This window comes from Colossoma macropomum, unplaced genomic scaffold (assembly GCF_904425465.1).
Source record: "Colossoma macropomum unplaced genomic scaffold, Colossoma_macropomum, whole genome shotgun sequence".
Classification (NCBI taxonomy): Eukaryota; Metazoa; Chordata; class Actinopteri; order Characiformes; family Serrasalmidae; genus Colossoma; species Colossoma macropomum.
The window spans coordinates 23,957,531-23,974,248 of NW_023494806.1; the positions used below are offsets into that span (position 1 = coordinate 23,957,531).

General features: G+C 40.8%; 1 protein-coding gene across 1 annotated transcript; it reads left to right on the plus strand.

The window, feature by feature from the left end:
* Positions 1-16,718, plus strand: fgf10b (fibroblast growth factor 10b). Its single transcript, XM_036598168.1, has 3 exons — positions 1-256; positions 13,430-13,533; positions 15,027-16,718. The coding sequence occupies exons 1-3, from the start codon at positions 1-3 to the stop codon at positions 15,216-15,218; spliced, it is 552 nt and encodes a 183-aa protein (XP_036454061.1). The 3' UTR covers positions 15,219-16,718.

The window sequence follows — 16,718 nt, forward strand, 5'->3', positions numbered from 1 at the left end:
ATGGCCGCATGCGCACGGAGTAGCTGCGTCCTGCGCGCGCTCGCGGCGCTCCTGCTCCTGCTGCTGTTCGTGTGCGCGGCGGCGGGGGGAGACGCGCTGGCGCTCGGCGGCGGCGGAAACCGGAGGCACGCGCGCAGCTATGAACACCTACAGGGAGACACGCGCCGCAGGAAACTGTTCAACTACCAGAGAATGTTCCTCAGGATAGACACCAACGGCAGAGTGAACGGCACGCGCAGCAGCGACGACCCCCACAGTGAGTAACGTGCACGCGCTGATCACTCCAGCTTAAACTCATAACACTCATTAATATACAGTATTAAACTCATAAAGTTTAATAATATAGAGAATTAAACTCATAAAGCTCATTAATATACAGTATTAAACTCATAACACTCATTAATATACAGTATTAAACTCATAAAGCTCATTAATAAACAGTATTAAACTCATAAAGTTTAATAATATAGAGAATTAAACTCATAAAGCTCATTAATATACAGTATTAAACTCATAACACTCATTAATATACAGTATAAACTCTTAACACTCATTATTACAAAATATCAAACTCAAAATGCTCGTTATGCAATATTAAAATCATAATTATAGAAAAATAAACACCTAATGCTCATGAATGTCATCATGATGATGTTTCAATGCAAGGTTAATTACTATAGTTTACACAGTCACACATGCAGTGAGCTACCACTGTAAAAGCATCCCTGTGTGTTCCTCAGTATTTACTATAAGACTACAACTGTAGTGGTAACGCTACTCGTTCATATACGGTATTAAACTCATAAAGCTCATTATTTTACAGAATTGAACTCATAATGCTCATTAATATACAGCATTAAACTCATAACGCTCATTAATATACAGCATTAAACTCATAACGCTCATTATTATACAGCATTAAACTCATAACGCTCATTAATATACAGCATTAAACTCATAACGCTCATTAATAAACAGCATTAAACTCATAACGCTCATTAATATACAGCATTAAACTCATAACGCTCAGTAATAAATACAGCAATAAACACATAACGCTCATTAATATACAGAATTAAACTCAAAGCTCATTCATATACAGTATTAAACTCATAACACTCATTAATATACAGTATTAAACTCATAAAGTTTAATAATATAGAGAATTAAACTCATAACACTCATTAATATACAGCATTAAACTCATAAAGCTCATTAATATACAGCATCAAACTCATAAAGCTCATTAATATACAGTATTAAACTCATAAAGCTCATCAATATACAGCATTAAACTCATAAAGCTCATTAATATACAGAATTAAACTCATAACGCTCATTAATATAGAGAATTAAACTCATAACGCTCATTAATATAAAGAATTAAACTCATAACGCTCATTAATATAGAGAATTAAACTCATAATGGTCATTAATATAAAGAATTAAACTCATAACGCTCATTAATATAGAGAATTAAACTCATAACGCTCATTAATATAGAGAATTAAACTCATAACGCTCATTAATATGAAGATTAAACTCATAACGCTCATTAAAATAGAGAATTAAACTCATAACGCTCATTAATATAAAGAATTAAACTCATAACGCTCATTAATATAAAGAATTAAACTCATAACGCTCATTAATATAGAGAATTAAACTCATAACGCTCATTAATATACAGAATTAAACTCTTAACACTCATTATTACAAAATATCAAACTCAAAATGCTCGTTATGCAATATTAAATCATTATAGAAAAATAAACACCTAATGCTCATGAATGTCATCATGATGATGTTTCAATGCAAGGTTAATTACTATAGTTTACACAGTCACACATGCAGTAAACTGCCACTGTAAAAGCATCCCTGTGTGTTCCTCAGTATTTACTATAAGACTACAACTGTAGTGGTAAAAAGACCCAAACAAAGACACGTATTAGGCAATATTTTCCAGTGTTTAACTGATTCATTTAAATTTACCATGAAACTGGACCCTGCAGTGGCCTTAGGCCAGTGTTTCCCAACCCTGCTCCTCTACTGAACCCACATTTACTCCACATTTCAGTGTTTTGTCTGCGCTAACATACGGCTGGCAACTCCATCTGATAGTCTGGCAGAGCCTTTATTTATTTAGGTATTTATTTACAACTACAGCAGGAAGATAACAAGGAAGTGGGAGCTAAATGTGAAGAACTGAAGTGGAACTGAGTGAAAGAGCCCTTTTCCCACAAACACACCTGAGTAGAAAAGGATTTGAAAATACCCAGGAAAGTACAAAGGCATTAAAATTGCACTTAAACACACTGAACTGAGTAAATGGAACTAGTTACCCAGATAGATCTTGAACCTGGACCACATCCAGCATGGATGGACGCGGGCCAGATGCGGTAGCCGGAACCCGGCCTGTGAGAAAGTCACATCTCAGCTACCTTGAAATGTGCCATCAGGGGGTCGTTTCTGCATCACATCTGCTCCAACTCAAACGTAGTAGAGTTTAGCGTGTGTTGCAGAAGGACCGCTAATCTGCTTTGGCTAACGGTCCCAACTTTACCTACTTAAATCACTCTGCTTGTCCTCTTTGGTGAACTGTCTAGTGACGCACTCTTAAAACAATGTTTAATCACTGTTTTTGCTGTGGAATGATATCTGGGTCAGACAGTGTCAGATTTAGCTGACTCATAGCATTGCTAACAGCACCTAGCTGTGCAGGTTAGCTAGTGGACTGAGCAGGATTGGCAACAGTGGCCTGAAGTAAATCTGAAGTGTTGTGATGTTTCATACTATTGCTGTATACGGATACCTTAGTTAGCTCTGGTTAGCTGACTTTATAACATCGCTAACAGCTGCTATCTGCGCAGCTAGTGGACAGAAATGGCCTGGAGTAAATTTAACCAAAAGTATTGTGATGTTCCATATTATCTCTGTGTATGGATATCTCGGTTACCCAGCCTCTGGTTAGCGGACATTCATAACATTGCTAACAGCTGCTAAATTCTCAGCTAAACAGTAGCTGGGTTAGCTAGCTGACTGCAGGAGCAGGATTATGATACAGTGGACTGAGGTAGATTACAGGACAGTATAATATAATTGGGATGGAAGGCCAAATACTCACTTAGTTCAGGTTTCAATTTCATGTACTTAAGCATAATTTTGATGAGTTGGTCAAAAAAGGTTCAAATGCTAACACTTAGCAAGAAAAAGTATCTACTTTTTACTCAGTTCTCAGGTTAGTTCTTTACATTTATTTACTTATTTGTTTTATTATTTGAGTCCTTTTATTATTTTAATTGTTTTATAATTTGTATGGGTTCAGGAAGTTCATTCTGTACTGCTTTGTTTTTTTTTTTACTATAATTTTGAATTTCATTTTAGACCAAAAAGATCTGAAAAGAGAAGAACAGAGCCAGCTAATTCAGTTCCTGGCCAATAGACGCTAGGAAACTTATGTTTTTTCAGAATTATTTATTGATCACAGCTTCACTGAAGTAACAGTATGTATTGCTGAGTATAGTTAAAGGCTGTTTGGCCCTAAGCAGAAATGACTGTAATGGTTTTCATTACGGGTATAAAAGCAGTCTTCATCTTTACACTTCTAAAATCTGAGAACAATTAGCCCACACGTTTCCTCCTGAGTGTTTCCTTACTGAGCAGAAAGAAAATGTGCCCTTGGTGTGAAGACCTCAAGAAGATCAAGGGCTTTTGTGTGCAAACTACACCAGAATATGAGCATGTAGACGGCCTGTGGGGCTTTTTGGCTCTGCTGTGTAGAGCACCTTGATCAGAGTCAGTAAAGCGCAGGCTTTGTTTTTGTGTGTATTGCTCTAATAAGTTTAACAATGAAGACGCTTCATCATTACTCATATGGTGTCCATGTGTAGATAAGAGCCTTCCTGTTTCCTCAGTCCGTGTGCAGCGTTTTGCTCTGGGGGAGGTCTGAGCATTTGTTCGATTTGGAGGGACTGACAAAACACTTTGAATAACTAGGCCTTATTTATACAGCACTGTGCAAAAGTCAGAGACTCTTCATTTATTTGATTTCCAGTCAAAAGAGCCATTAATAAGCATCTTTCCCTTTATTCCAGCTTCCATTCTTTTCAGGAGACTCACGAAATCTGCAGACACACCTCCAAAGTTCAGTCTTAGAAGCTGGTTGATCGTTTTCTGAAGTAATCAAACACATTCAGTGGTGTTGAGGTCTGGACTCTGGGGTGGTCAGTCCATTGTTCAGCTTCTTTGTGTAATGTGTCCGTCTCCTTTTCTCAGTGAGGTTCTTCTTGACAGCTACACATCCTTTCAGACCCATAGCGCTGAGTCGTCTTCTCACAGTGGAAGGATGGACAGAAACACCTGTGGATGTTTTTTAGATCTGAAGCAGCTTGATTTTCTCCTCTCTCTCAAAGATCAAAGCTTTAAGTGCTGTTTATCTGATGGGGGGCAGTTTTGGTGTTTACCAGGTCTCCCAGGTGGCTGTTAAAAGCCCCAATTTCTCTGTATCTTCTCTCAGAACATCTCATGGAAAATCAATCTTGTAATCAATAGCTATATTGACTGGAAATAAAATCAACAAAGGGTGGTTTTGCACAGTAGGGTATACTTTAATATAGGTGAATGTTCATAATGACACCTACATGACAACTGACATAGACCCACGTCAAGTTGTATTAACACTAATTCCAATGGGCATTCACCACATTTAACCATTTATAAGATTTAAGCTACGTGATAAGCTCCCCAGACAAAAACTTGTCACCTTGTGTGTTTAAGGTGGTAGTAACTTCAGGCTCCTGCAGATAGCACTGCACAAGGATGATCAGGCTGTAAATACCTGCAGGGTGAGCGACGGGATTCATAGATTGAGAAAAGGTGGTATAGTGCAGTGAATGTCTCATTGGAAAATGGGCCACAAAGCAGATGTTAATGATTGGCAAAAAGGAGTGACTGCATTTGGGCTGCCAAAGGCGGCAGTGTGAAGGTAGTACCTGAATTTGCAGGTGTATTAAAGCGTATGGTCATACGGGTCGACCAGCAGTGGCAAAAATCACAGCCTACAGGAAATTCTCATCAGAATTGTGGCCGAAAGACCAATCTGACGGACAGGGACCGCTGGTATGTTTCACAGCTTGTGAATGAAAAACACTTCCCTGCGGAGTGCTCTTTCAGAAATTGGTTTGAAGAACCTGCGTTGACTTTATTTACAAGCTCCCCGGACAAAAAAATTAGTCACCTTGCGTGTTTAAGGTGGTGACTAATTTTTTTGTAGGCAGAGAGCTTATCATCAGCATTATGTCACTGTCATATATACGAAGCTACAAAGCCAGTTGTTACAGTGTGCTATGCAATTACACCCAAAACAAAAGCCTCAGGACAACTCAATATCAGAAAAAAATCAAAGTTGACAAAATTAACCTTTATAGCAGAACATGCCTACTGGAAAAAGCCTTTATGAACGCTTATGTAGGTGTCATGTAGCCTTATGAACACTCCCCCTACAGTAAAGTGTTAGTAGTGACCCTACTGCCCTTACCTACAGCCATGATCCTTGCGGTTTGTGAGGCTCTAGACATCATTGCGCTGTCTCAGTTAGTAAAGGTATTATCAGCTGTCACAGTGAGAGAGGAAGTGTCTGTGTCTGCTGATACAGTGGGTTTATTTCAGTCAAATAGATAAGCCAGAGCCAGCTCTGATAACAGCGCTGAGACAGCGCACATCTACACCTCTGTCAGACAAAGCTAGGTGATCTGAAAGCTCAGATGTAAGCTGCTTTTTACAGCTCAGGCTCCTTGCCTTACCTCATTTCCAATCACAGCACCCATCACATGCACATTTTCATAACCTTACTCTTTACTTCGTTATAGCTTCATGAGTCCAGAGACTTATTTGCAGTAGAACTTTGTTCTGTTTAGACTGCTCCATAACATCATTTCCATTTGACAGCACACTCATTACAGAATAAATGTCCTTTACATTATAAGCTCCAGTCGATCGCTGTAACTCACCTTCCCTGCTAGAAAAAACAGAACCACCGATAACCAGCAAAACAGCATGGCCATGACCATGCTGGGTGACCAGCTAAACCAGCACTAGACAAGCACAAACCAGCATAGAAAAGCTGGTCTGTGCTGTTTTTTTTTCTTTTCAGCAGGGTTTACCTCAGAAAATTGAGCGAATATTGTTTTTGCTGATCTTTTAAAACATTTTTTCATGTTCTTTGTGGGCCCTGTCTCGTCAAAGCCCTTAGAATCTTCTTAATAACCCCCCCCCTCCCTCCTTACAGCAAGTCAGACTGTATGAAATACTCTATGGCCAAAGTTCAGGCCTCAGAGTGGCTACTGCTACTGTTTTTAGCCGTGCGTGCTAATGTACTTTAGTACTATATCTGTGGTGTCAGAAACTACATAACCAAGTCTATTAGAATTACTGAATAACTAACAGTTTGATGTGAAGACTTTCAAAGCATTGCTAACAGCTGCTAGCTTCTCAGCTAAACAGTAGCTAGGTTAGCTAGCTGACTGCATGAGCAATATTGGGATGTGGTGGCCTGAAGTAGATTATAAAACAGCATAATTATGATAAAAGTGATTATTTAGGTACTATGTTAACTGGTGTGGTAAAAATTTTCCTTCGCACCTACATTAGCCTCATAGCTAAAGCGCTAAAACTGAAGAAGCAAACTTCAGACACCAAACACGTCTTGACTGATGGACTACATCTGGGGTAAGAAGGGGGGACAGTAACTGTGTACAGTTTATTTTAAGTTTGCACACATTTCAGAATGCTGGTGTGCAAGTTATGAATCATTAGCACGCTAACATGCAGGACATGCGAGGGTGAAGAGGTTGGCTTTGATGTAGCTGCTGTTTCCTGACTGCTTCCTTTGAATATCAGTGTTGGCACATCAAAGGCGGCCGTGTTGCGGGTGAAGAAGCGGAGGGGACAAAAGCGCTAAGCCTCGCGGGCCGAAGTTACCACAGTGTGGACGGGAACAGAGATAGCGCTAAAGCTACTGTCCTCAGGCTACACATGGGGTTAGCAACTGGAGACTTTGAAGCAGCTCTGAAAGACGTGTGTTGCATTTGAAAAGGACTCTGAGTTAGAAGAACAGCGGCAGGTCTCTTGGGAGCGTGACAACACACCTGGATGAGCTTCATAATTAGCCGATGAGCTGAATAAGAATAGATAAAGCAGAATTAGATGACTTACGCTACTCCAAAGTGCAGATTGATTCAAGTTCTACTCAGGGTTGCCAAAAAAAAGTCAGAAACAGTCGAAGGTCAGTATTTCAACCACAATACTAAATGCACATTTAAACAACATGACATCAGTAATAAATTGGTGGGCATAAAATAACAATAATGTGCACTTTTTAAATTTTTAAAAAACGTATTAGTCTCTGCCAAACAGGTCACGGCACTGCTAGAAACACCAGCATGTCTGGTCACCAGCAAAACCAGCAAATGTAGTGTTATGTACGCCAACATAACCATGCTGGGTTACCAGCTTACCAGCACTAGACCAGCACTGGACCAGCATAAACCACCTTGGAATGCATGCTGGTCCAAATGATGGTTCTTCAAGGGTTCTTGAGTAAAAAAATGGGTCTATATAGAACCATGAACACTCAAAGAACCCTTTGCATGATATAAAACCATCTACAGCACATTCTCCATCAATCTGAAGAACGCTTGATTGTGCAAAGAACCCTTTAATCATGCAAAGGCTTCTTTGAGTGTTCATGGTTCTCTATAGAACATTTTCTTTATTACGGAACCGTTGAAGAATCATCATTTTTATATGTGTACAGTCAGCTAAGTGAACCTTGAGATCGCCATGATGCAGATGGCTGCGGCCTTCTCACTGCCTCCTCTATTCTGTTCATATTTCAGCTGCATTATTAGCGCCTTTCATTAATGGGTTGCGCTGTCGTCTCACAGCAAGAAGGGCCTGGGTTCAGTTCCCCGGCCGGGCGACCAGGATTCTGTGTGGAGTCTGCATGTTCTCTCTGTGTGGGTTTCCTCCCACAGTCCAAAGACATGCAGTCAGGCAAATTGGACACGCTTAATTTCCCCCTAGGAGTGAATGTATATGTCTGTGTGTCTGCCCTGTGATGGACTAAGGATCTGTCCTGCCTTCTGTCCAATGAGCACTGGGATAGGCTCTGGCACCACCACCCGACCCAGAAGCATTAGTGGTTTAAAAAATATCTGTGTGTGTATATACACACCAAAATCATGTTAAATCAGTCCAAATGCTGTCCACCCACCAAAACACTTTTCCCCGCCTAGTCCAAACAAACTCCACCCAATTTGGCATGAAACGCCCCAATCTGGCAACCCTGTCAATGTCAAGTCACCTTTATCTATGTAGAATAGTTAAATGGTGAGTGTCGGCCAACATGCTATATGATAAAATGTACTAAAAATAACCACCAATAACTTCAACAAGGAAAACAGCATGCAGATAAAAACAGATCAAATAAAAACAAAAGAGCACAGATTAAAATCACAGTCTTTAAATGGACCCAGAGGCCTGAGAGAACAAATAGGCTTCTAAATTTGACTTAAAAGTGTCTTTTGTGAAGGATTCCTTTATGAAAAACAGAAGAATAATTTGTCTTGGGCAGCTATGGAAAAGGCCCAGTCACCTTTGAACCTTATCCGAGAGTGTGGGACGGCTAATCATCACAAGATTCCCAAGTACAGCGAGTTCTCTCCATTAAAAAGTCCCAAAAGAAGTGAAGGATCCCTACTGACAGTGTAATGTGGAAAACTGGGGCTAACTGTCTTTAGACTATTAGCATTCAATTAAGCCGTAGTTCGATATAATTTGCAGGACTAGCGAGACCCTCGCTGCACACAGCTCCAGGTAGGTGTGGAAGTGTTGGAGTCTGTGATTGGTGCGGCAGTGATGTGCGAGTGGATGATTATGTGCGCTGTATCTGGTCTTGTATAGAGCTGCTCCTCAGGGATCTGAGAGCGTTTAGCATCCTGGGAGTTGCCTGGTGGGCTGTTGATCTTTGGTGGGATCTGGCGTCAGACACCACAGCCGCAGACACCCGCAGATTTTATGGGGATTCCATTGCAAAACTGTCCCACGTGCATGCCCCACCAAGGCCTTTTGGGTAATTTTACAGTGGGCATGTTTTCTGGAGGATAAAACTGTTGAACACTTAAATGTGGTTTAGCCCTATCTGACGGTTTCTGATGTTGTAGGCAAGCCTGGATTTGATAGTATTTCAATGACAAGTCTCATTATCTCCCCCGTCTACATAGGCAGCATTTTAAGGCATCAACCAAAGGGTATTTATAGGGCATTTAGGCAGGGTGTAGGGTGTTTAGGATATAAGGCAGCCATTTTCAAATTGGGGGCTGTGGTCCTCTGTTTGTGTTTTGGGTAAGGAGTGGGGGGCAGAATTTTGTCAGTTTATAAAATGTGCTTTATGTGGCCCAAGGCCGGGCAGTCTAGGGTAGACATAAAGGGCTTTAGGCTGGGTGTAGGAGGTTTTAGATGGGGATAATGGGCGTACAGGCTGGGTGTAGAGGGTTTAAGGTAGATATAAAGGTCATTGGGCTGGCTTTAGGCTGGGTACAGGGAGCTTTGGGTAGTTATTAAAGGCTTTAGGCCAGGTATAGGGAGTTTTAAGTGCATCTGAAGGGCACTTAGGTTGTGTGTTGATAGTTTTGGGTGGATATAAAGGGTAAATAACCAGATTTAAGGCTTTTAGAGTGGATATAGTCGGCATTTTGCCCAGGTGTATGTGGTTTAGGATGGATTTAAGGGGCATTAGGACCAAATGTAGGGGGTTTAAGGTGGTTATAAAGGCATTAAGACTGGTTATATAGTGGGTGTAAATGCTTCAGGCCAAGTATAGGAAGTTTAGAGTGGATATAAAGGACTTTCGACTGGGTATACAGGTTTAGGCTGGGTGTAGGTGATTTAGGGTTGGTATAAAGGGATTTAGAAGTGATATATGTAGTTTAGGATGGATATAAAGTGCCTTAGACCCAAGTGTAGGGAGTTTGGGGTGGATATAAAGGCGATTAAGGAAGGGTGTAGTGAGATTAAAGTGAATTTAAAGGCATTTAGGATAGATGAAAGGGGTTTGGAGTGGATAAACAGGGCATTCTGGCGTGTTGTAGAGAGTGCTGCAAAATTAAGGTCACCACAGCAGAATCTGTCATGTTTACAAGGACTGGCTGAAGTAACAAAGTATAATTAACGCTCAGTCACATGCAATGATGAACACAAAGCACTTCTCGCTTATCCTGACGCATCTGAAAACCCAAAATACACATCACTCTGCTCTGTAAACTACGACTGTTCCTTTTGTTTTCCCCTCAAAATAGCACATCATCGCCTTGGCTGTAAAATGCGGTGAAGTTTTGGCAGAGCTTTATGGAAAAAGTGTGGCTGACATGCACATACACATAACAAGGCAAAGTGTGAGTTCATCCACGCCACATTTACTCACAGCTAACAGAGCATAGCGAGTCAGACACATACACACACAGCAAATGGAGAAAATGTTAATTTCCCCGACAAATAAAGAGCGTTTAAATTTTCGGGAATTCTGCATCAGCCGCAAAGATTAACACGATAAACACAACTTTTCACTGTCTCTCTCTCTCTCTCTCTCTCTCTCTCTCTCTCTCTGTATCACACATGTAAGTTTTTTGTGTTCAGTGTGTTGAAAACAGTGGTAAACCATGACTAGCAGAGCAGGACTTTCAGTTCACGGCATAAATGTCAAAACACAGTCAAGATAGTGCTAATTTCTGCTACCACCCCTATGGGACTCAAGTAGTATGTTAGTGATGAACTAACTGTGATTCTCATGAGCATTTTTGTCTGTTAAAATCTTTTTTGAAGTAAAACATACTCCATATGTTTCATTTGAAGCTCGTAACAGACTTTAATGTATATTTGAGCTTGTATCAGTTTCACTAACGAGTCCTGACATAGAGCTGCCGCCACTGTTTTCCATTTCTAACGACTAACTGGAACACTGCTTAGACTATGGCTCATATTCACAGACAGTGATGTATCTAGAACCTCCAGAAGAACTAGAGTGACTTCTCACGGAATTGGTCCCATTGTAAACCAAAATGTGAGTGGCCGAGTTCACTGCCTAATTATGTTGGTGGTTAATCTAATGTGTAAGGCCTTCAGTTCGGCTCATGAAGTCCTAACTCAGGGGTCGCAACCCAAACGTTAAGAAGAGCCATGTTGTCCTTTCAACACAAATCAAACCACCTTGGGAGCCACAACATTTTATGTCCATTTTACCATCTTCACTGAAAATGTGTCTCAGTATGTGCTAATGTACTAGTATAGGCTAAAAGACATAATATAAACACGAACACAGACTTACTTTACTCTGCTTTAAGCTTCAGCTCAGCTATAGCTGATTTTCTCGCATCTCCAGCAGGAAACTTTTCCACAAAAGTAGAATATTTTCTTGTAAAATGTCTCTCGACGTTCAAGGCTGAAGTCGCTTCTGGTGAGTGAGTAACTGACTTCAGCTTTGAGACTTTTTAGTGTTTGAGAGTTTTCGTTGCAGATTATCAGCAAACCAGCTGGAGTGATTATAAATGCTAGTAAGTCTTTGCCTTTTTGTTAGCTATTAGCTAGGTGAGATTGTTGTCTGCATTGCTGCAGTGCTATCTGACCAGCAGTCTGGACGCCAACCTTCAGGGTCAAAAGTTGGTGAATTAGTGAAGTTGGTGAAGATAAAGACTACAGCTAGTAGAAGAGCCGCATATGGCTCTGGAGCCATGTTGCCTACCCCTGTCCTAACCAATGGGAGAGCTCGCTTGACTTACCACAGACAAAACAATCCTGATTGGACAGTTTCCTGTTTTGCTTCTCAAGATTTGCACATTTTTGTTTCCAACCTAAAGCTTTCCAAACTGAAATAAGAGTATTGGCCTGCTACATTACTTTTAATACAACAAGAAATAATATTATTTAATTTAAATAAAATATTAAATATAGTAATATAAAATAAAAATGAACTACAGATTGCAGACATGTTTTTTGATTTCACAGAAATCTCCTCTGAAAGCCCAGAAGGCCCTGAGGGATCCTGTGGTGAATTACAGATTTAGCGTCATGCAGGGCTGTACAGTAACTGGCTTTGCTCTGTACAGTTTGTGCTTGTTTTCAGTCAGAAGTGAGAGAAAACTTCAAAGCCACTACCTGAGATCAGACGCATGCTTCTGAGTGTGCGTGTTTGGATATTTTGGGTGCGGATAATGATCCATATGGCTTTATGTGCGGTCAAACATGCGCGTCAACTCAAATCCTGCGATTACTGCGGCGCACGTGAAAACGTGTGTTTGTCTTTTGTACATTTATGGGAAAAAAATATTCTGATTGTAGAAAAACCAGAGGAACAGTTTTAACCTACAGCATCAACAGAATTCTCTGGGTTAGGTTTAGGATTAGGCTTAATACTGTTATTAGATTTAGACACTTACATGTGTGTAATACAGAGAGGATATACTGTTATGACATATTGAGACTGTACATACAGTATTCTATACATACTTTATAGACAGTACATACTATATACAAAGATATTTACATTTATTATTACATATAGCTACTGTGTATATTTGACATTATTGATGCTTATAAGCATTTAAAAGTGTAATATATAATGGATGGGTTATTATTACATACATATATACATATTTATACATTCCATTTACATATTCCCGTTACATACATATATGTAATGTGACCATGTAAATGTCCTAACAGTGTATAAAAACAAAAGCGTGTGTGTGTGTGGGGTTCATTGTGGTTAGTGTCCGTGTGGTGTGGGCGTTCGTCATTCAGTTCTCTCTCTATCTCTCTCTCTCTCTCTTTGATCACTGCTCACTGATGTTCCTCTAATCCTTCTCTCTGTCATGCTGCCATTCTTCTTTTCTTCCTTCTCTTCATCCTTTCATTCTGCCACTGTTTACTGAAGGACAGATAGATTTACTGTTTCATCTGATACCTGCAACCCAACCCACACACACACACACACACACACACACACACACACACACACACACACTCACACATGCACTGAAGGTGTAGTAATGCTTTGATCTGAAGGTGACATGGAGTGAGGTACAGTGTCCATGTGTGTTTGGGAAGTGAGATGATGGACTAAAACCTGACTTAAAGGCTTCTGGAGGCCAAAGGTCATGCCAAAGAGCAATACTAATGCATTGATCTGCAGACAGACACGGTTCTCACTGTTCTCTGCTGTAACCCACAGGGTTCCTTCATGTTCTGCTAGCTTTCAGAGCTGAAATAAAGACCTCTGACATCTGGAGGCTGCAGTGGACTGTGCAGGCCTGGAGTGCAGGACTAATGCAGTGTGTGTGTGTGCGTGTGTGTGTGCGTGTGTGTGTGTGTGTTGTAGGTATTCTGGAGATCACGTCTGTGGATGTGGGGGTGGTAGCCATTCGGGGGCTCAGAAGTAATTACTATCTTGCCATCAGCGAGAAAGGGGAAGTGTATGGAGCGGTGAGTGTTATTAACACACACACACACACACACACACACACACACACACACACACACACACGCACACACACACACAGTGATGTATTACTGTACTTCTGAGGTCTTACACTGACTGCAGTGATACTGGATCTTGCCCTAACTCTAACTTTACATACTTATTTGTTTTTTCTCATAGAAAAGCACAATAAATGTATGTAAACTTTTCAAAAGCAGCAAAAATGATCTTTTTAACATCTTTAAAAACTTGCGAGGACATTTGACCTTGATTGATGGCACTAGCAACACTAAAGGTCTAAGCTTGGTCTAAGCTAAGACACATTGCTGTCTTCTTTGTCAGTGTTTCTAAGAGTGAGGTGTCAGACTCAAATTACCTGGGGGCTAATAGCTGGGTGGTCCTTCCAAGCAGGGCCGGTTAAAAAATTTAGGGGAAAAGAAGGGTCCCATATTTTTCCCAAGTAGAAATTTTAACATATATAGTCATTTAAGCGCATCTTATTCACTGTTTATCAGCGCCACAAACCACAACTTCTTCTTTTTCTACTACTAATAATTATTACTATTTTTGTAGTAGTATAAATATGTGGTGTTTATTAAATATTTTAGGGTCCAGTTAAATTAAGTAAACCTACATCTAACAGTGGAATTATGCTTTTATTGTGAAAGCATTGGCTGAATGTGAGTGAAGTTAAATTTGCGTTCTTAGTGGATTATTTGAGGTTAATTCCATTCGTCAGGTAGCTAGCTAACTATATAGCTAAAAACATTACCTTTGATGACGAAGTGTTCGACCAGAAACATACTCAATGCAAGTACACAAATGCAGATGCTTTTTCAGAGTTATGCAGCCGGTTTTTACATGTAGTTGCATTCACAAATGTGTCCCAACGCATTTCATAATGCAATACAAGCATGAGCTGCATTCTGAGCGACACAGCAGGGGGCGCTATGACGACAGCCAAACCTGACCAAGTGGTCTCATACTGCCAGCGTGCTTTCTAAACTGCCACAGCAGACGAGGAGCTGAATCTCACGCAAAGACGGCTTACATAAACATAAAAAATATGATCCATTATCGTCTTTCTATTCCAGGTAGAGGCAAAGAAGCTCACTCTCTACTGTCCACCTCCCTGGTTTGTCCTCTAGCGCCCCCTACAGTACTGAGCGTTTTAACTGCCACAGTAAAGTAAGAATGCGCAGTGAGTTTGTACAGAAGGGCTGAGCGTTTGCAATATGTTGGCTAAACGCTGTCATTTATGTTGGTGAATTTCCGTTGCGTATGTTTCTGGCCTTAATATAGCTACACTTTACATAGAGCTAGCGCTATAAATAACCAGCAGGCCACCTCACATTTTTCCATTTCAAGCAAATCTACCAAATATAAGTATTTTGCTGATAGTTGGTTGTATGTCCAGAACGTACAGACTGATTTGTAGCTATAGTAATAAAATTCCCGTTGCAGAATGTTTCTCACTCTGTATGTGTTTATGTTCCAGAGGGAATACGGAAAGAACTGCAGACTGAAAGAGCGCATCGAGGAGAACGGCTACAACACCTACTCGTCCGCGCAGTGGAAGAACCGCCGGAGGTCCATGTTCGTGGGGTTGAACACTAACGGCCGGCCGCTGAGGGGCAGGAAAACACGCAGAAAGAACACGGCCACACACTTCCTGCCCATCTTGGTCTGAGCGGACACTCCGACACCCAAAGGCCTGATAGGATGGCACGAAGCTCAAATAGAGCCGAGGCTACTGCAGCCGGACGCTGGACCCACCTGAGGCCACTTCTGTTTGTGTGCTTGTGTGTGTTTGTTGTTCTTCTCTTGGACATAACTGTACATTATAACCCAAACTGGTGGGCAGGAGCGGCAATAGTGCTGAGATATAGTTTAAAATCAAATGTACCCCTCCCCCCTTACTCCAACTGCAGTTGATCAGCCAAAACATAGTTGGTGTCAGAAGTTAGCGCTGGAGCTACACGGCTAATGTAGCTAACAAGTAGTGGAAACTGTAGCGAGTAACCTGTTGCTTAATTTACTGTAAGAAAGTTTCTCAGCTCACAAAATAAAATAGCTGCTTTGTAACAGTTTCAACTGTGAAAAGCAGTATAGAAATAAAACTGAACGGAAATTGACTCTTTCAGGATAAAGTTTTGTGGAATAAGCTCCCATTACTTGTTAGCCATATTAGCCTCGAAGCTCCAGAGCAAAACAAAAGATGCAGGCTTGGCTGACTCACTACATTTGGGGTAAATGGGTTAAACTGTGTACATCTGATTTCTAACTATCGCGTTAATGTACTGTGAAACCTGTCATTACAAGGCATTGTTTATGTGTGAAAAACAGCTTTAATAATGGTGTTTACGGAAGTAATAAACAATGGACGGGAATCTCTGGAGGACACTGTGTACTCTGAGTGTATCTCCGAGAGCTGCTTCCAGACCAGCACCAGATATTAATTATTAATATTTGACTGAGATTGAGATTAAGAAGCTGAACATGGCTCGTAGAACTGGGTTTTGGAATCAGAGCATGGAACTGGATCCTGGTACGGGAGCACGGAACTGGATCCTGGAATGGAAGCATGAGACTAGATTCTGAAAAGGGGGCATGAAACTGGCTCCTAAAATTGGAGCAATGAACTTGATCCTGAAATGGGATCATGGAATTGGATCCTGAAAAAGAGAAATTGGATCCTGGAATTTTAAAAGAGAGAAGATTAGGAATTTGCTGAATATTTCTCACAAAAAACAGCGTGGAAGTAAAATTAATACGAGAAAACATAACCTGGATGCTGGATTCAGAAAAGAGAAACTGGATCCTGGAATCAAAGAACGAAACTGGAGCATTCGACTGGATCCTGGAATGGCAGAATGGAACTGGATCCTGGACCTGGTACTAGAATCACCACATGGAACTGGATCTTGGTATTAGAACTGCATCCTGAAATCAGAGCATGGAACTGGATCCATTTACTACATGAACTGGAACCAGAATGTGGATCTGAATTCCTTTTTTTACTAGATTCTGGAAGCGGAGGTTGGAAAGGGAACCTAAAAGCTGGACAGTGGAATGTAGACTGTGGTTTTGGGGTCAGTTGAAGACACATGAGGGTCAGCGGTCGCGTTTGTAAACATTGCTCTTTTCTGCTTACAGAGAAATTATTTATTTGTATACTATTTAAATGCAA

Bases quoted from the DNA above. Each gene is read 5' to 3' on its own strand.
- fgf10b (XM_036598168.1), top strand. From the start codon at position 1: ATGGCCGCATGCGCACGGAGTAGCTGCGTCCTGCGCGCGCTCGCGGCG. The intron at 257-13,429 runs GTGAGTAACGTG...TGTGTGTTGTAG, and splicing joins CAGCAGCGACGACCCCCACA to GTATTCTGGAGATCACGTCT. The intron at 13,534-15,026 runs GTGAGTGTTATT...TTTATGTTCCAG, and splicing joins AAGGGGAAGTGTATGGAGCG to AGGGAATACGGAAAGAACTG.